Here is a 22,255-nt window from a genome sequence, read left to right on the forward strand (position 1 = left end):
AGCAACAAATCCATTCGGCAGTTATTAAAAATTCCAAAAGAGAAAAGGATTGCGTAGAAATTCAACACTCGGCCTCGTTATGAAAACTCCTTTGTTTTTGTAAATTTTATATCCGAAATAAGTTTTTGTGAGGTCGACATTGAAATAATATACCCTTTAGAAGTTTGTAAGGTTGGTACAGACGGGCGACTTGTTGGAGCTATTGTGAAGCATAGGATTTTTGTGCAACGTTTGCGCTGATATTTGGTGCACGAGCGGGGTTGCCGAAGACCCAATTCTTAATTATTATGATCGGCTTACTCACGTAAATGTTTGATGAGGAACTCGACTAGTTTCAAGCCATGCACAAATTCATATTCAAGAGCAGCATTCCACGACAATCGCCGCGTCATCATTTACGTGAGTAAGCCGATCATAGTAATTAATTTAGTATGTCTCACAAAAGTTACAATAAGACCCAATTCTTCTCGAAGACGATCGGTAATGCACTTGTACATAACTCCTTTGGTGTAGTTAAAGTCCATGGGTAGGTCCAAGCTATTGGTGCATTGATAAACACATCTACATCACACCCAGAAGTCTAACAACGTGGATAACAAAAAAGTCTCTAGTTAGACTTGTGACTAATAAATTGAAAATATGGTTATAATATATGTAACATTTAGTGAATAACGTAATTAATATCACATAATATGAAGCACTAAAATCATTCTGTACTATCTGGCAATTATACATTTGACATACTCATACGAAAATACTTTCCCAACTTATAATTGATTTCAGAGAACATTTTCAGCGATTCAGGTAACATTATCAGCCGTTTTGAAAGTTGTTAGAAATTATTTCAGTCCATATAGACTTTGCTGAAGGCTGAAGCTGAAATTTTGTATAATTAGTATGTACTTCATATGTGTATAAAATATCAAGGTTTTAATGTTTGTAGACTATCTAAAAGTAATATCTTCAGTATGGTAAGTTTTGATTCTGATATAATTGTATCAATATAAAACTAGCACTAGCGGAAAAGTAACTTATATCACTCATTAGCCTCCCAACGCGACTCAAACCAGTATCTCAAGTGTGGAAGAGCCATGCTTCGGCACAAATGGCCCGGTTCGACCAGAGTGATACCATGACCTCATAGACAACCGACGTGAAATAACGCTTGCGTTGTGTTTTTTATTCCCAATCTTCCCAATCCCCAACAGCCGAAAAAACCGGTAACGCAATTTCCTCTGGTGTTTGCCACAACGCCTCTGGTGTTTCGATTACCCATAGGCGGCTGCGGTTGCTTACCATCAGGTGATCTGTTTATCGCCTTATAGGTACCACTACAAAAAACGAAAAACACGTAAAATCTTATATCTGCTGTCAAAGTAAACTGGTATATAAACATAGCTATGTCTACATAATATGACGAAGTTAGTTTCATCCAAAAATCTAACTTAGCCTCACTTTCATTGAGAAATGGGTTACTGGTTTCTTTGTGTGATTAATAAATCAATTCACGTATATGTATATATGTACATAGTTATATCAGAAAAGGGTCACCATTTGATTTAGTTCACTTCTCAATACTTTCGGCTATACAACTGAAAGTAATTTGTTAATGCCATTAATTCTTTTACCGCCATTGTATTGAGTGTGGAGGGCTTTGGGTCCATGTTTGAAGTACTTATTGGTATAGAGATTGTTGGGTGAGGTCGTTAGCTTGATTGGTGAAACGGGCAAAGTGTTATTGTGTTATTTGGTTTTGCTAGTCGATATTACAGACTTTTAAAAAAATCTCCCAATATCATGTGGTCCGGAATTGAGTTCAGTGTTTGGTATTATCTTTACTCCTGTTAAAAGGGACATACAACATAGCTATCATAAAGTGGGTGCACAATTATACATTTAATAATTTGTTGTGCAGCTCTGCCTAACTTTTCAGGAAATAAAAGGCGTTATATTAGTTTTTAATAACAAACTCTGTATTAAGCCTAAATCGTAAACATTTAATAAAAAATCATCAACTCAAAAATAACATAAAGTTTTGTTTCATTTCTCAAAATATTCGCATAAACTACCTCTGTTTTAATTCCACAATCGTACAACCCTAACCGACAAAACGAATGATTTAAACAGGCTATTAATAATCGATACTAACTTATTTTCCCTACCAATAATTCTCCCAGTATTTCATCACTTCATCGTAAAACGAGAATAAATAACTCGATACATTATTATCAATACATCCGTTGAATCTTGAATTCAAGTTTACCCGATGTTTCAACCCAATGTGATGGAAAACAAACTTAATTTTCCAATCCTATCATTGGAATATAACTCTTTTATTTAAGTACATAAGAGTGTTATGAAATGTAAGGTTATGTTGGTGAAGGAATAGACTCGAGAACGTGTGACCTTTATGTGTAAGTGCGTGGAAAATCGCCATCTTAGCTTCTTATATATTTTGGCATGTATGTCGAGTGAATTTGCAAAAAAAACACTATCTTCCCAAGGCTTAATATCTTGTTTCTATATACTAGATGCCAGAGGTCACTGACCTGAATAACTTTAGTTCAAATGTGGTAGCGTTTCTTAATAATTTTCTGTCTTCGATTTTGTAGTTTATCCATGTATTGGTTGTACTAGACAAATTATTTGCCAAGCATGGAATTTAAAAAAATATGATAACAATTGTATTATGTACTATACCTATTACCTACCTGTACATATAATGAATAAATGAATTTGAATAAGTTATTTGTACCTAACATAAGGTTTATTTTTCCTTACAGAAGAACCCTTATACTTTAAAATGCGATAATATGGTCTTTGATATTTCTTACTGAAATATGTCTACAAGAAAGCAAGATAATATAAAAAAATATAACAGAAATAAGTTCTTAAAAAGATTTGTAAACACACACTCAAATTCAGAAATGTAAAAACGCCACAACACTTTATGTCTTTAAAATTCACAAAATGGCGGCTTCCCAAACGTGTACAGATAAAGACGTGCTCGACTCTTTTGAATTTAGTCGAGGCAAGGCCAGGCGAGGCGAGACTATAAACTTTTACCAAAGAAAATTATAAGTACTAATGTTTTGTTCACACTTTTTTTAAGGGGGGGAAATCATCCATTGATCCCGCTTTGGGCGAGGCGAGAGGGAGTGTCAGACTCTTACTGACTAAAAACCATCTCGTTCCTACTATTATTCTTCCTGCTATTAGAGCCGGAGCCCCGGCAAACCAGCCAAGTAGTCCGCAGCTCTAGAACAGGCATCAGCTCTACTGGGCCCCACAATTTCGTTCATATTACCCTACTAATTCAGTCGAGTAGCGAATATCTAGTAGCTCTTACTCATTTCAATTTTCAGACAAAAGCGAGAGAGATCTACTAAATACTCGCCACTCATCTAAATTACTAGCGTAGTCTGAACAAAGCACAAGCGTGGGCGTTGTCGTGGGCACAGTTACTCTTCGTAATATTCGAAACATCTCTTAAATATTTTATCCAAAATAAAAATGCTAACTAAGGACACCTGAGCCTATGTTTAGCTTATTAAAGGTATGAAAAGTGCTGTAGGAGTTACAATTTAACCTTCACTCCTTTTAGAGACGAAAGATTAATGCATGTTCTTTTTGAATTTGTGGGATCTGATTATGATCCTAGATAGGTGGTGTCTAGCAGCGGATGCCAAATATGGCTCTTTCTATCAATGATGTATGGGTATAAAACTGAACTGTTCGATATTTGACTAATAGAAGGTTCGATTGTCAAGTTGGTATTTGGTTTTGATTAGTCTGCGGACAACGTACCAGGTTACCAGGGATCCGGCTCCAAAGCAGGAGTGGTTTTTAGTCAGTAAAAGTCTGACACTCCCTCTCACTTCACCCAAAGCGGGAGAAATTAGAAGTGATTAATTAATAATGGATATATAATATTGCATGGCTTAAGAACCAACTGTTATCTAATTTAAATAATGTATTATGTATTTGAAATAGAAAATTCATTTTGAAATTAAAGACATCACATCGCTTTGTAATCGAGCTTGGAAATAGTACTAGATAAGTTTCCAATACTATACGTATATCAATTAGTCTCTCAGGTAGAATGACATGACCAAGTTCCACAATACAAAAAGTAGCAAGCATACAAAGTTCTACACAATATCAGCCATTGGCGTACTTCCAGAGATAACAGAGTGCCGGACAATGCTCATACATAAATTACAGTTTCTGCGAATGCATGCCGGGAACGCTGCCATATCACATACTAGGACAAAAATAATGGTGAGTTTTCATAGATTTTTCTCGTTTTAATTTCTATTATGTAGTATTTTTGGATGGATTTATTGTCGTTTAGCTTTGGCTGGTAAAAGTTTCAAAGTAATTTATTTGAAAGTAAATACTTTAAATCGATGTTGGTGTTTTAATATTTCACTCTGTATTTAGCCAAGTAATGTTTGTTGTGTGATTCTTTGTTAAGCAACGTCACGCCTTATATCCCCGGAGGGGTAGGCAGAGGTGCTCCGGCACATTACGGCACTGCTGTGCAATGTACACACACTTTTCACAGGGGTTTTTAATAGGGGGTAAACCTATTGCCATATACTGAGCACAATTCCAGACTCCTCGCTACTACTGTAAAATAGTTGTAACACCAAAGCAATACTGTGCTCGACTCGAGAATCGATCTACCTATCAAATTAACCTCAACACTGTTCAAAGTCATTCACATGAAAACGTTATTTAAAAAGGTTCATTCCTTTTGCGCCCCGTTGACAATCTCCACACTAAAATATGAATGCTCATTGGTATTCTGAAGCCCCTCCACCCGCCACTTTAACGCAGTTTATCTGACTACTATAATATTTCCGTTACCCTCGATTCGCTTCCACTAAAAAGTTGTAAAAGGAAAAAATATCTGCACTTTATTACTCGTAATTTTCAACCTTACGGACCGTTGATAAGGTTCTAAACGGTTTTGAATACGATTTACTTTGGGGATGGTATCCATTTCCTTTAGAAAATCTCTTTGTGTTTATTTGTGAATGGAAGTGTGTAATCAAAGTTTATTTGGTGTACTTCTAGGTATCTTAATGTTGTAATTTCTGGGTTTTTTAGATTTTTTCCTCTTTTATCTTTGACTACTTTTCGGTATCACTAACTTTTATGATTGTTTATTTCATTTTGGTTTTCTAAGCCATGTAAGGTTTAAAATAAAACTGTTACGGTATAAAATTGTTATATTATACTCTCCTTTATTTTTACCCTTTAATAAACGTAATTTTTAGTTAATTGGTTGCTTTAGAGTATAGAATTCTATGTCAAAGAACATAGTACAAATCATACTTAAATAATTTTTCAAACTCGATCGCACAAAAGAAATAATATTCTTAAAAGGCAACATTATACTATTGTATCCTGAACTACACACACCATCTCCGCTGATCCTGTAAGTAACAGAACAAAAATATACAAACTCACACTGACATAACACTAACTTTAGTAGATAAGCACTTATGATGAAAAATTTCAACCATGTTTACAAGTTCCGCGATTGCTTTCAGCTCACAAGGGGACTAAAGTAGGAGGAAAAGGGGTGGGGAGAAACTTAGCCTGTTTATATTAACTGCATATTGTACGACAAATCAAGTAGACATAACATTTTATATGGCATACTTATAGAATCCAACTTTCGTAGTAATTTCGTAGCAATCCGTAGCAATTTCGTAGCATCGTAGAGGGCTCGTAGCCGGCGTTAGTTGTTGAAAAATTGTAAAAGTTAGTTGGAAATGAACGATCGTTGTTATATTTTAAAAGTTGAGCCGTAATGCTACTTTTGTTTGGCTTTTTTATTTACTTTGTACGAGTTTCAACGAGCTCATGTGTTATTGTTGTGATTTCATCTCGAATATTTTGGTCATGCATTTTATAGTATGTACATACCACTACACCAGTGTGTATTATTTGCCGTGGAGGGAATGGAAAAATATGACTTTATATATAACAATAAATACATTAAATGAATTAGAAATATTTCATCATGATTCAGTATTATTTTATACAGTTTTGGACGAGAAAGTAAATTCCAAAATTTGTTTTTTAAATTCTTAACATAAATTTCTAAAATGACCCTTTATGTACCTATATATCTAGTGTCAAGAGCAAAATTTAATCAAAGTCCACATAACTGACCCAAGTGGAGAGCAGTTAGTTCATAATCCGACTGGAGACAACTTGGTGACGTCACGGGAACTTAATCTGACGTTAGATGGTCCATCTTAAGTTAGAAGGCTCTAAGGAGTATCTTAAAATAACACTGTGAAGGATTTTAGCGGTTATAAATAAATATATATTTTTATTAAAATTGTGATATTTTTAGTTAGTTTGGTATTTTGTACTAGCTTTTGCCAGCAGCTTCGCCCACTTTTCCGTAGGACAAAAGGTATCTTATCATCTAAGTCAGCTCATATCTTGTCTGTATACCAAATTTCATCTAAATCCGTACAGTATGCATCCATATAATATGTCCATGATTGATGGACAAACAAAAACCCTATAATTAATGCAATGCATTTATTTCTAAAAATAAATATCTATAAATTGTTGACTTTCATCAAATCTGACCATAAAAAGAAGTAATGTACACTTCTGCCTACCCCTACAGGGATAAAAAGGAGCATAAACGTATATTGTCTTATCTTACAATTTATATTTCCTTCAATTACCTTTACGTTACGTTATAATCTTCCCTACAACGATAACAAATGACAGGCTTGACCAACTTCCATACAAACTCCAACTAGGTCAAGAACGAGGCCTTATAATTGTAAGCCATTATGAACTGAAAATATTAAAATGAGGCGAAGTATTCCTTTAAAATACCCCTGCATTAAGCCTTCAAGTTCCTTGGTGCTGTCATGGTTCTCAACCTGTGGTTCATACACCATCAGCAGTAGTCCACAGAAACAAGATATGATCCGCAAAACGAAAGCAAAAATAATATACTAGACACCCTTCTGTCGAATTAAACTTATATAGAAAGAGATAACGGAGAGGAGCAATGAAATTAAATAATCCATGTCACTATTCTATTGAAAACGAACCCCATGAAATCTTAGTGTGACGATATGAAAAAAATACAGAGAAATATAGCAAGAATCGCATACCTCATATTATCGTAGTACCAGCGAACCCGAACTAACACATCTGCAAGATAATCATAATATGTCACAGTTTTTTTTTTATATTGGGCGGGTAAAATAGCTTTAAATTACCCGAAAATATTTGAAAACAAAAACATTATCTACACATTTAAAATATTGAATCTTCTTTTTCAATGCAACATACATAGTCTCCATAATAATAGTGGCCTCTAATTCAACAAGAATAATATAAAAGTAGGTATTGACTAAGAAAAGGTTGGGAACATTATGCTTTGAAAATTTTTTTGAAAAAGATTGGGAACTCGTGTCGTAAGGAAATGAGAAAAATCACAAATACTTATAAGGCTTACGGTGTCGACGCTCATTCACGTTGGTAATCTGGTACTCGTCAAATACTCGACTCGAATTGAGGATAAAGACGCTTACATTTGAACGAGATGTAAAAATGAATGAGTGATGCTAAGGATTAATTTAGGTGATTTTTTCTTATATTATTTGGATATTGATTTGGTGATATCTTAATGTTTTAAGAAGTGTTGTTGGTTTGTTTGTAATAATTTTGTTGTAAAATGGTTTCATATTGATTGGGGAGATACTATTATTTTGACTGCACGGTTGGCGCAGTAGCTGGGCAACTTGCTCTCATGCAACGTGTAGCGGGATCGATGCTGCTGCCAAACAACTCAAATTTGAAGAATTATTAACAGTTTGTAATATTTTTATTAAAATTGTTGTTAAAATGTGGTTTCATAAAAAAATATATAAGATAGATAAAATCACTTTGCTATTGCTTTACCTGATAATATGGAATTGTATGCACAATTTGATTATTTCAGCTAATCACACTAATAATATAAATGTGAAAGTTTGTTTGTTTGGATGTTTGTACGCCAATCATGCTGAAACTACGGAACGGATTTTGACGAAATTCAGTATACAGACAGGGAATGAGCTGACTTGGATGATATGATACTTTTTATCTTACAGAAACGCAGGCAAAACCCCTAACAGAAGCTAGTAATAAATAAAGAACACTAATTTCACCTGCATTTTCATAAATAAATAAATTTTACCTTCAAAGCAAAGTAACACCTATGTCTTAAATAAAAAGTTTTATAATATCAACGATAATAAGAAGTGTTTCACAAAACTTAGTCGCAAGTGTATAAGCATGAGTTCGTGGCAAGTTCGCGAACGTATTACGCAACTAGTTGCAAGTTGCATGTTGCGACTTGTGATTGGAGAGTTTGCAACTTTGATAAATTAGAGAGAACTTATGTACCATCATATTTGAGGCGTCGTAATTTGTTGAAAACTATTGCTTTGAGATATTCAGTGGATGGTATATTACTCGACTTGTAATTTACTTGATCAATTTGACCTTAACACATAAATAAATTGTATCTCCGAAGGGGTTGGCAGAGATGCAAATTATGGCATGTTATACTACTGAATAATGTAGGTACACCCACTTTTTACAATTTATGTTATAAGTCCCATGTAATAGAGGGTGAGTCTATTGCGATATACCAGACACATTTCTAGACTCTGTGCTACTACTGAGAAATATTCGAAACACCAAAAAGGTTCGGCAATACTTTGCTCAACTCGAGAATTGAACCAGAGATCCCTTCCGGCTGACAATCAGGTAGACAATCTTTGATCTGAGCAGATTGACTAAATTACTTTACAAAGTGCCCACGACAGGCAACGTTTTTAAAAAAGAGAAAATAAATATTCTGTACTCAAATGACTCACTACGACCTAATATACATATATACGTAATCAACATATGTATACACACATATTGATTACGTACACACACATACACAGAAACAAACGTAACTCGCCTATCTGAGACAAGCAGGTGTGGCTTATAATATCATTGAACAAGACAATTCATAACTATATGTAAATACATTCGAACAGTTTCTTGTACAAATCTATGAATAGTTTAGAATAGGTTATGAACACATGTGTTGGTATAAACGGAATAAAATGTTCTTCTCGATTTAGTGGACGAGTGATGGGATATGTTGGGAGAATTTTAAGTAGATACCGTTCGGGATGTATTTTGTAGTAGGATAAGGGGTAGTTGGATAAGGACTGTCTTGTTGGTCGAGCAGTTGGAAGAGGTCCGAGTGTCAAGTTATGTGTTCCTAGCTCTTTTTGGCCGCGACCACGTCTGTGTAGAATAATGACTTTTGACTGAATTTGGGATTTTGATCTTTTTTCGTCGCGTCGTTTCACGTATCATTCTATATAAACAACATAATTATCTAAGTTAAACTTGTTTCCACTAGTGCTAAGCTAGGTGAACCAATAAATATGATTGGTGGAAGTCAAACGCATTAACAGGAACATAGCATAGCACATCTCTGGGGGCAAAGCACACTAATATCAAAATGAAAACGCAGTAGATCAACATAATGTTAGTCAAGTTCACAAGAAGATATAAGCGACAATTTACAAATAATCGCCTAAAATGACATATTAATTTGACCATCATTCAACATTTCCTTACTGAAACGAGGTCACGGTTTAATAAACAAAACTTAATATTTAAACAGATCTAACTAAACACGGTTTTTTTTCGCGTAAAAATAAGAGCGAAACTTTTCTAATTTTGTGCCCCAAAACCTCCGCCCATTGGCTGATTAAATAAACAAAAAGTTGCCTTTTTATGTACCTTTAATCTTTGCATTGGAAGTCTTTGGAACTATGTCGGCATTTTGGTATTTTGACCTGCGTTATATGGACAAAGGATTGAGTAACTAAGTCACAAAAATGTGTTTTTGTTGTCATTTTGACAATATTTATTAGTCACTAGCTTCTGGTAGCGGCTTCGCCCGCGTTCTCATGGGATAAAAAGTATCCTATCACCCAAGCTAGCTCATACCCATCAAAATCCGTATCGCCGCTGCCCATGGACACCCGAAACACCAGAGGTGTTACAAGTGCATTGCTGACATTTTGGGGGTTAAAAATTTAAGATTTGTTGAGGAATCAGAGATTGGGAATAGGGAAACACGATGTAAGCGTTATTACACGTTTTCTGTGAAGCCATGGTATCACTCCGGTCGAGCCGGCCTATTAGTGGCGTAGCTCTCCCACACTTAACTCAAAATTTCAAACCATTTTGCAATAGTAATGAAATGAAATATAATATTTCTGAGTCAACCACAATAATATGAAATTACGCAGTCTAATAATATTATCCTATTTTATACGCTACAAAGGAACTACAACTTTAGCAATTGAGTAGCAAGATATCAAATCAAATGAGCATGTATGTAGATTTCCCTTGACACTGAAGTTCCTTCAACTCAGAAAACACTAGTATATACCTTTCGTTCCTCTCAATTTGATGCTCATATGTTGTAAAAGTTCATTGACTTCTGCTATGTTAAAATTGTTTGTATAGGTCGACTAACTTTTATCCGCGGCTTTAATCGCCCTTTTAATCTACAGCGAAAGACAAGTTATTATATTTTCAAGACAAAAAGCCTGTCTTTTGTGGTACTCTGAAACATATGCGTACAAAATTTACACTTATACATAGTTTGAACTATAATCCATGTTATAGTTTAAAATATTGTATAAGTATTGTCATTAATACAGAATTTTTTATATTTGGTGCGTCGATGTTTGGCCCATACGCCTGGTTATAAGCGATGATACGGCCTAGGATGGAGTACTTCTGCCCATATTCACTCGGGCTTTGAACTAAAGACTCCCAGTCTCAGACCTTTCAGAAAACACAGACTCTGGCAAATAATTTAATTCAAGAGGCAATCGATTTATTCGTATTATCGAAGTAAATTCGTATAACATTTACAAAGTGAATTTTGCCATATATAAATTAATACAAAATTAACCTTTTATTCTGGACTTGCTTTCAGATCCGCCCACGTGGGGTAAAAGTCAAAATTCATTACATTGCATTAATTAATGTTTACACAGGTGTAGTATCTTTGATTTAAAAATAGCACCTATTTCACTTTTAAAATAAAGAGAAAAGACGTATATTTATCTAAAACACTTTTATTTTAGGTATCTGTTACAATCTATTTAAAAACGTCTACAGTTTCTCAAAAAACACTTTATAAATAACCTATTGTTAGACATTTTCCTTAGTGTTGAGTAAATACCACTATTTCGAGCTGCTTTCCACACGACTCCGTGGCGCAACGGTAGCGCGTCTGACTCCAGATCAGAAGGTTGCGTGTTCAAATCACGTCGGGGTCAGAAATGTCTTTTTGTTCATTTCACAACTGTAATACTTTTTTATTTTTTGTAATTATTTTTATCAATTTATTTTCAGGAAAATATTAAGAATACAAATTATTTTACAGGTTTTTATTATTTCGCATTACATTTTTATTTGACGAATATAACTGTAACTGAAACTTTCAGCCGTGCCCAACAGCAATTAAAACTGAAAATAAAATAAATACTACATCGAAATATTTTCTACAAGTAAATATCTCACACTAATATCACTTTTATAATAAACTAGCAACCCGCCCTAGCTTCACATGGGTGCAATGGTGATTTATTATGCATGTACATATTACACATACATATAAACCATTCTCTTGAATCACTCTATCTATTAAAAAAACCCGCATAAAAATTCGTTGCGTAGTTTTAAAGATTTAAGCATACAAAGGGACATAGGGACAGAGAAAGCGACTTTGTTTTATACTATGTATCTCTTTCTACTCTTTATACTATAATGTATGTTTCTATGTACCTCTTTCTTTTAATAAAACCTATATGATTGCAATTTTCATACATATCAGTGACCATTGAGTGTTAGTCAAAGTCATAGAAAGTCCTATACAAAACGTTAATATCCCCTTAAACAGAGTTTGTGGAGTGTTAAGCAAATATATCGAGAGCAATGTTATTTAGTTGTGGTGTATCGGTGTGTGAGAGGACACACATCTTCGGACATAATTATATGGGTAAAGGGGAGGCCATCTTGATAATGAAATTGATTTCAGTATGTATGTGTACTAAGATTGCAAATAGTGCGTCGTATTTATTGTGTGTATGACTTAAAATAATTGTTGTTTATTGACTGATTTATACGAATAGGTATACACATTAAGTATTATATTTAAAAGCTTTTTAACCGACTTAAAAAAAAGTAGGTTCGTAGTTTGACCTGTACGTATGTATGGATGTCTGTCTATCATTATCTCGGTACATAAAACATCCATCACTCGGATTTTCTACTGTATCGTGGGTGCGTTTACAAACATACCAGTTACATACTCATGACACTCAAATCCGAAACAACTATTTGTGGATCACCCAAAGAGTTGCTCCGTGTGGGAATCGAACCCGCTACACGTTACACGGCAGCCGGTTGCCTAGCCACCGCGCTTACCGTGCAGTCAAACTACAGGTACAATGTAATTTTTTAATAAATCAGAATTTTCTACGTCTATTATTAGGTATATCGCGGGTACAAATCCAGTCTCCATACAACAGAAGTTTTCACTAAAGAACTGCGAAGCTCAAGTATTATAAGTATACTTACATGGAAGTTGTAAAGAGTGTTTTGGGAGCCATATACTTAACACAACTCTAACACTTTCAAACCGCAATCACTTGTGACAAGGAAAACTTTGTATGGTACCTAATCATAGGCATATTTCACCAACAGTTGGCTTAAGACGTTTTCACCTTTTTTATTTATTTCTTAAGGCATATAGGTAAACGATTGTCGCCACTCATTGACATCGGTAAACATTATAGGAGTTAAAAGTGCGTTTCAAGCGTTTTAAAAATAGAACAAGCTGTTGTTTATTTTATTGAAAAGGAGCACTGTCATTCTGAAATTATCATGAAAGTAGTTTGATGATCTTTAGCATACCTTAAAGCACTACTATGGTAGGGTATACTATGGTGATTATGATGGTATAAATAAAAATGTAGGGAAAAAAATAGTAGTACTAGTACAAGCAGTACAAGTTAACTTTTTGGCTTTATTTGTTACGCTTTCACGCCTAAGCAGAGAGATAGATCGAGACTAGAGACAGTTTGCGCCAACAATCCACATAATTTAGCCACAATATCTAGTCACCAATAACTCAGTACATGACTTCAATATAGCATCTACCATCTTTCTAAAGACTGACAAGCCAATACTAACATGAATAAACAATGTAGCACATCAGAACAGCGACTGGCACAAATGCCGACATAATATCCTAAGTACGCATAACCAATCTTGTGGGCCGAGTGAGGAACACGCGGCGCGCAATACGAATACAAATAGGATGGACAGGGGCCCTGGAACGGTGGAGTTATGGTCAATGGATGAGGTAAAATTGGTTACAGATTGTGATGTTCCTATAGGTATAAATATGTGGTAAAATTTCTTAACGACAATGCCATAATCCATATGAAATAAATTGATGGAATGTTTAGAAATTAAATGGATGAAAATTGGTCAAGACTGAAAGAGATGGCAGAAACTGAAGGAGGTCTACACCCTTTCTTTTAAGGGGGGAAAATCCATCCTATCTTTCTCTCGCCTTAGGCAAGGAAAGAGGGAGTGTCAAACTCTTACTGACTAAAAATGACTCCAGTTCCTACTCCTGCTTTTCAAGCCGGAGCCCGCATTTCATTTGGTGGGCCTACATCCTAACAGTAGAAAAAGGCTAAAGAAGAATGCCATTATAAGCGTTTCATAATAATTACATTGTTCGGTAGGTTTTGTTCAGATTAAGAAAATCTAAAAGGTGCAGCCATGTTGTGGATGTTTGATTTCTGTCTGTTTGTGATAAACTCAAAAACTTCTGAACATTATTTTATTTATTTAGCACACTTCTTAAAGAAGATTTGAATTATTTTGAATATCGTAAACGAAACTCTGGTCAAAAAGCTAGTCCACAGTAAATTGAAAATGTTATACAAAAACTAGTACATTTGTCATCCTATACTCAAACTACCCAAGCAACAATATCATGAATCAAAAACTAACACTGAACATGAATAGAAAAATGTACAGAATACGCCATTAATAAATCAGAAGAGAAAAACACTGTACAAAAAGGCACATCCATTGAAAATTACAAGAGCATCCGTGTCATCGATTCATGACTTATGTCCGCTTCCATAGTCCACTCAATTATTCATGAGCTCTATTCTAACGGCGATAGAACATCTTTTTTATATCACTATTATATATTTTTACATATTCCCTTAAGGAAAGTGTAATTCTATAAGAGGATAATCCCACTGTTTTGTGTTGTGCTTAGATTTTTTCCCCGGTTTTCGGTATGATGGGTGACCTTTCTGCGCTTTTGATTTTCATTTTATGCGAGGGTTGCGATTTTGGATCTCGGTTTTCGGCTTAAAGGAACAGTATTTTATTATTATTATACTGCTTTGTTGGTGTAGTGGTCTATGAGTGTAATATGAGCCAAATGTTCTTGAAGCTTATTGACAACCGATTGACGAAACATCACTATTAACATTTTTGGTGTGAAACAACGCTTGCGTTGTGTTTTGTTGTGTGAGTGAGGTTACCGGAGGCCCAATCCCCGATTCCGCAACAACCCTCAAATTCCTAACCCCCAAAAGGCCGGCAACGCACTTGTAACGCTTATGATGTTTCAGGTGTTCATGGGCGGCGGCGATTGCGTACAATCAGGTGATCCGTCTGCTCGCTTACCAGCCTATACCATAAAAAAATATAAGGCATTGAATGTACAATAACAGTTCAGAAAATAAAAAAGAGGTTAGTAATGTTTTATTTTTAGTTGGTTGTTTTAATGTAAAGCGAACAAAAGGCAAGTTTTTTTTTGTGTTAGAGGCCTGTTAGGTTAGGTTAGCCTTACATCTTTAATACGAGTTTGCTTTACGTTTAATGTAATCGAAACGACAGCGCGTTCAGTGTTCTGATTGGCTGGCTCGAATAAACCAACTAATCAGAACGCCGAATGCGCTCTCGTTTTCGAGTTCTCGTTTATTTTTTCTGGTCGATGACTTTAAATGTATAGCAAACTCACACTAATGGTACTGTTATGCTTTATTACAACGTGACAGTTGAACCTAAACTAAAGTGTATCTACTGAGAATTTTGAAACACAAAATTTCGCAGAACTTGTCCTACATTCATACAAAAACAGTTGAACGAAAAGCTTTTAGTTTGTTCACGTCGATAACATCTTTCGATTTCAATATTAGGGTTTTTCATTAAAATAAGTACCCTTTGATTTTCCCCAAATGGCATGGTAAACGGTAAATTTTGCTAAGTGCTCAATTATTGGACAAAAAATATTATTATATGGGAATATTTCCCATGAGTAATGTGTTGAGTGGTACGTTTAGTTATTAAGCGAAGCACTATGTTTTTTGGAAACGTTTTACAATTATTGATGGGGTAAATTAAATAACAATGCTATTTTGAGTCATGTATGTGTTAAATGTATTATGAAAGTTTAGTAGCCATTTTCAAAATCAGTGAACAGTAATTACTGGTTAAATATATCATTGGCGTGAATCAGATCTCGGGTTCGTTAGATTGACTGGAAAGATCATAATTCTAAGCTTATAATAGAAAGAAGATAACACATGTTGTATAAATAAAATAAAAAAAGCAGTAAAAACACAATGAGGCTATAATAAGTAATTAGGTATTATAAATTATTGTAACAAAATGATAAAACCATCTTAATGATGAAAACCAATAATAACAACGAGATAAATAGCATAACATAATAATGGTCCTAAGAACAATTAAAACAAATTGCATTATTGTTTAAAAAAATCCATTAAAAATCATACAAAGCAGTGAACGCAGCATTAAAAGCACAAACACAAACAAACAGATTACACAATAAGGAGATTATTCCATAAAACTACATAATTATTTCATTTCAAACAGGATTTGCAAGAGAATTCTTTAAGCTGATTAACATATTGCAATTTTAATTGCATACCGTCATTTCAGCCTGAAAAAAATAATTCCATCGTATTTTCAGGAGCAAGTCTTGTGGGATATGTTTTAATAACACTTCAGAGCTAAGAGCTTTCCATATAATTGCTGAAAAGTTTTTCAGCGTATACTATTATATCTGTGTAGTATTTTTTTTTTTAATTTGATTTTTCAGAAGAACTTGACTGAAAGTGGGGTAAAGGGTGGTAGGATTATTATGACTGTTTTTGGGAATTGTTGGTTTAATTTGATTTTAATGTAATTATGATTTCGTTTGAAAAGTGTATTGTATGTTCAAAAGTAATGGTTATCTTTTAAATTAATTATACAAAATATTATTAGCATTATAATTTGACAGTTTGGTTGGTGCGGTAGCTGGGTAATCCCCGATTCCCACTCAGAGATATTCTTTGTCTGATCCAAAAATTGTTGTTTTGGGTCTGGGTGTTACGTGTATGTGAACTTATATGTTTGTAAATGCATCCACGACACAGGAGAAAATCTTACTGCAGAGAAAGGTTTTGTAAAAATACATTGTATCAAATATAGTCTTTGATTAAATAAATTCTTGAGCAGGTCTGGTACATTTTTAGGTTAAAATCATTTGCTCATTGGAATAGGTTGCTTGTACATAAAAAAAAAACGTGATCCATAGTTGCTTGCCAGCTACAATCAAAACAGAAGAGATAAAAAAACAAACAAACAAAATCAGTACCGCACATAAATAGTGGAACAAAATTACTACACTTCCTTCCTGGATCAAATACCATCAATATTTTTCTACAACATTCTAAATTCTGGTGGAAAATATTTCACGTTCATTCCACTTGGCGCATGTGCCATTAAGTCCTTACTGCCTGTCATACGAACCAAGGCCGGTAGTTAGCCTAAAAACGTTGACAGACTATAAATTATAGGGACAGTAGATTTTGTTCATGACCTCCTCTTACTATTGAGTGGATAGTTGAACTAGTAATTGGTAAAATAATTGCTTTTGTAATTGTTATTAAAAGGTCGTGAAGTAGAAAAGGTAAGAATTAGTATTTACTTTTAAATTTTTCAAATCGTCTCTATTGTGCTTCATTAACTATCACGGTTTACTCACGTAAATTAATGGAGAAAAGCTCTACCAGTTTCGAGTCACAGAGGGACTCTTCATCATGAGCAGCGTACGCAGACGTGGCGATGTTGTGCAGTCGGTGCAGTCTACTTATTATATACTCAATACACCAGACAAATCTTAACTTATCATGTAAAACTGGTTTGACTTAATGGTACGAGAGCTAGCAACGTCGAAAAAACAAGCATTTCAAGAAAGCCAAATAAGATAAAATAAATAAAAAATAAATAGATAAGTTAAAATTATTAGCAAAACAAAAGAAAAGGTTAAAATTGTAATAAGCATTGATGAAGGAAAAAAACTTAGAATTCATTAGTTTTGATCTTGTAATAACGCAGTAGATTGCTGATCATAAATCAGTAAAACAAAATCAAGCAAAACGCATTGAAATCTATTTTCACTTTAAACTCTCTCAATACATCATCATATAAAACACACTACAATCAGTGCAACTAGTCGAAACGACGAACAAAACAGAAAATTAATTCGTGTTAATTTTCCTGTAACTACAAAGTGTTTGGATTGCAACGCGAAAGTTAAATTAGAAATACGTACTGTGTTACATAGATAGTAGAGTGCAAATTTAAATGGTAACGATCTGGTTTGAGCGCTTTACAAGTTGATTACAAGATATTATTCATTTGGGTCGTTTTTTTAAGGGTGAAGAATCATCGAATGACTTCTCTTGTTTTGGACGCGGTACCCGCTAGGTAGTCCACAACTTCGGGTCATTTGGGAATTAACTTGTAGGTGCACTGTTTAAGTTAAACGTGTTGAGGATCGATCAAATTATGTGTCAGATATAATATTAGCAGAGTTGTATTTTGGGTACATACACTATTGGAACAAAACTTTGACTTTTTGACTTTTGAAGTTGATTTGACTTTGACTTTAGAAGTGACATATGTATTGTAATCTTCCCTCATCACACTGAATCACACAGTTTACCATTCTGGTAACAACTGAAAAGCCTTATTCAATAAAAAACACTTATAAACAACAATTCCATTACCAAAACAGCCCTAACAAATGATACCAAAAAGATTACTACAAACCTTATACAAAATCAACGAAATAATTTTAAATTCTATTAAAATGAGATCGCCTCTTAAATTACAAAACCTGTCTTTATGACGTATAAAATTTGAGATTACACCTAATGAAATAACGTTGCTACCACCGAATTATATTTGATACGGACAAGCTACTTTTTTTTTTTTTTTTTTTTTTAGGGGGAAAATCATCCAATGACTTCTCTCGCCAGGGCAAAGCGAGAGGGAGTGTCAGACTCTTACTGACTAAAAACCACCCCGTTCCTACTCCTGCTTGTCGAGCCGGAGCCCCGGTAAACCCGCTAGGTTGTCCGCAGCTCCGGATTAAGCATCAGCCCTACTGGGCCCCATCTGTGGTGGTCTGATGGCTCTTTGAGGCGCGCGCGGAACGCAACGCGCCGCACGCACGGGTCTGGTTCTGGTCGGGCGGCGAGCTACCCTTGCTCGCCGTCCGCAGACCCGCACTTACGGTGGCCGGAGATCGTCACGCGATCCCCGACGCCCGGAGTGTCTTTCGCGTCGGCTGGGGCGTGAGGAAGTTCGTTCCCTCACGCGTCCCGCCTCCTCCTTAACTAGCATAACTGCTTCGCAGAAGGAGGAGACGGCATCCCAGTCCCCCTCGCTCCGCACCATGGCCTGAACCAAAGCCGGACGCGAGAGGTCGCCGTCGCCGATCACTTCCCTGAGGGCACGGCGGTGTTCAGCCCACGCAGGGCAGACCGCAACCGTGTGTTCCACCGTGTCCTCCGGGCGGTCTTCGCAGTGATGAAACCCGGGCGTTTCCTCCCGCCCAATCAAAAACAGGAACCTACCGAAACTCCCATGTCCGGTAAGCACCTGCGTTAGGCGGTAGGTGAGGACGCCATGGCGCCTCTCTAGCCACTCCTCAAAGAGGGGACTTACCGCTGCAATGACAGCGAGCCCAGCCCTCGGTTGCGACAGTCGTTGCTGCCAATCCGCCATGAGATCGCGCCGGAGCTCGTCCCGCCACGCACTAATCTGGCGCGGCAGCGGAGTTTCGCCCCGGCGACGCGCGTCGGCGCGCAGACTATAGACGCGCGCGAGCACTTTCGCCTCCAAATCCCACGGCGGTAATCCGGCAAGGAGGTTCGCCGCCTCCCCGGAGATCGTGCGATATCCACGGATCACCCGGATGGCCATGACCCTCTGGGACGTGAGCAGCGTCCGAGTTGGCCGCCGCATCAAGTTCGGCGCCCACACTGGGGCGCCGTAGAGGGCCATGGACCGCACGATCCCCGCATACAACCTCCGGCAGGAGGCATTTGGCCCTCCGAGGTTGGGCAGGAGCCGCTTAAGCGCAGCCCCCGTCCGTTCCAACTTAGGAGCCAAACGTCGGAAGTGTTCCACGAAGTTCCATCGACTGTCGAGGACGAGTCCCAGGTACTTCATTGTCGTCTCGACGCCGATGGTAACCCCTCCTGCCGTTATTTGGGACCCACCTGGAGGTGGCGCGTTCCCGCGGCCATGAAAGCACATGGCCTCGGACTTGTGGAGCGCCACCTCGAGTCCCAATTGCCGGATCCTTGCAACGACTATCGCAACCGCTCTACGGACAAGCTACTTGGAACAACAATTTTGCTTTAAAGAATTTGAATAATTACTATAGATATGGTAAATAGGGTTTTTTTGTGAATCTAAGAATGGGATTTTTGTTATTTTTATGAGTTAATGCTTTTATGCTGTTGGAAATTATTTTTAAGGTGGTTTTTTATTTAATAGGTACACGACGGTATGTTATCTGAAGTAATAAAAAGGAAAAAAAGTAAAATTAAATGAAGACATAGGTATCGCTCAACGGTCTCAAAAATATTTGTCACCACAAATATTATTATTAATGTGAAAGTTTGTTTGTTTGGTTATTTATCCGTCAATCACGCTCAAATTTCTGAACTGATTTTGATGAAATTTTGTACATGGACGAGGTATGAGTTGACTTGGGGAATATAATACTTTATGTCACACGAGAACGTGGGCAAAGCTGCTGGTATAAGATAGTTTTTTATAAAAGACAGATAAACGATATTCAAAAACAACTTTAAATTGAGTGTCATTTCAATATTTGGGCGTAATATATTGACTTTAGTTTGAGCCATATTAACAAACCAACTTTAGAATTCGCATCTCTACTTAAGAAGGTTCCCTTAGAACAGGTTCATTACGATGTTACAGGAGTATTACAGGTTCATTTAAATGATTTTGTTCCACTTTCCACTAAGTATGTTAATGAGACACATACAAAAGGGAAGATGTATATTTTCATTGGTGATATACATCACCAATTTCCAGACTCTATTCTAGTACTTAGGTATTTGAATAAAGGTAATCTGTCTCCAGACTAAAAGGCTAATTAAATTATATAAAAAGGTATAAATGTAGCCCGTCTACTTTATATTTATGTATCAAAGGAAAGGCACACTTAATTTATGCTATCATAAACAATTTATTCATGAGTATCTTTAGTCTTGTCTCTGCCTTCTTTGGATAATGCCGTAATAAAAATATTATTACATTAGTTCACTCAGGGTTGACGAAAAATGTTTTTTCTTTATCTGCATTATTTTTGCCATTTTTAAGTGATTATTTGGGCTCATAATTTTAGTATTTTGTACCTCATCGCCATGAATTTCTTAAGCGAAATGAAATGAAAAAGCATTTATTCATAAGAATCAATTTCCATACATATATTTTTCTGTGGATACTTACAGTATGGAATAACTGAAGAAAAGAAGAGAGATCTGAGCATGCTACTTATGATGGAGAGTCTCTCTGTGACTTGAAACTAGTAGAGCTATTCTCCATTAATAATACGTGAGTAATTTTTAGTTAATAACCGAAGAAGTAGAGAGTACAGACTAATAAGTTTGATTCGAATTAGTCTAGGGCTATGAACAATCTATTTAGGAAATTAATCAAAAAACTAACAACATCATTTTAAGTGATAGTAGAATTAATGTAGTGCATACTTGTCATGAGGATTCATATTAGAATCATTGGGGCTACATTAGGTATTGTTCTGTAAAATATTTCATATCCTATCGGCTCTTAGCCTAGACACATATGAACAAAGTTACTGCATGTGTCAAAACCATCTCGCAGCCCTAGTGCAAGCTCTTAGATAGTTAAGCTATCAAAGGATGATAGGTAAGCTAAAGTGCTACGGGACTGAATCCAGCCTCTTTGGGATGTCAGGCTATAAAACCGTTGACTTTATAACTCGTATGAATATCTGTAATAGTTTATGTACCATTGTATAAGTGCTTAGATTGTCTCGTAGATGCAAAATTTTCAGTCATAATAGAATTGAGTCTCTATAGGCTCTTTCTTGTTGCCGTATTTAGAGTCATTTTATGGTTATTTAACTCAAAACTTGTTATCTGAACATTTTTTTACAAATGTTGTCTGTCTGTTTGTTCTTGCTAATCACTGAAATGGCTGGGACGATTTTGATGTGTTTATTATTTGCAGGTAGGTGATGTATTATGGCATTATTTAGGCTACTTTTATTTTAGAAAGAAATTAAGTCATTAAACTTATATTGTATGCTGATGAATTTGTTTTGGAATTTTTTTTTATCACTAAATTCGTAATCCACGCGATTGTAGCTGCAGGCATTTGCTAGTTCGTCATAGAAAAATCTACAGATAGTATATTATTGGTAGAATTCCAACTAACCATATCACTCTATAAAGAAACTGCTATAATTATAAAGAATGGATTCCAAAAACCATTTACTAGAAAAAAAAAAACAATAAATACAGAAATGTCTCCGCACCACACAACCCTAGTCAGTGTTCACATCCATCGTTATTATCAAAAACAATGTGGTCATGTATCTTTGAAGTATTTCCAAAGTTGTATCGCTGTTTTCATTAATGTAATGGCCAGCTCTTATAATACTCCTTTCTGTTATTTTTGTCAATGAAGTTTGAATCTTATTCTAAAA

The 22,255-nt window shown here is 35.7% G+C and overlaps 1 protein-coding gene and 1 non-coding gene across 2 annotated transcripts; one reads left to right on the forward strand and one right to left on the reverse strand.

Annotated features, from left to right (window-relative positions):
* The first annotated feature begins 11,336 nt into the window (after positions 1-11,336).
* Positions 11,337-11,408, forward strand: Trnaw-cca (transfer RNA tryptophan (anticodon CCA)). The gene has a single exon. It is a non-coding gene; the product is annotated as a tRNA-Trp (tRNA).
* Positions 11,409-18,798: 7,390 nt separating this feature from the next.
* On the reverse strand, positions 18,799-19,854 carry LOC126912544 (uncharacterized; the record flags this gene model as incomplete). The annotated part of the gene is made up of 1 exon (XM_050705095.1): positions 18,799-19,854. A coding segment is annotated over exon 1 (990 nt), but the record flags the coding sequence as incomplete, so codon positions are not given.
* Positions 19,855-22,255: the final 2,401 nt, after the last annotated feature.

This window comes from Spodoptera frugiperda, chromosome 3, assembly GCF_023101765.2.
Source record: "Spodoptera frugiperda isolate SF20-4 chromosome 3, AGI-APGP_CSIRO_Sfru_2.0, whole genome shotgun sequence".
Classification (NCBI taxonomy): Eukaryota; Metazoa; Arthropoda; class Insecta; order Lepidoptera; family Noctuidae; genus Spodoptera; species Spodoptera frugiperda.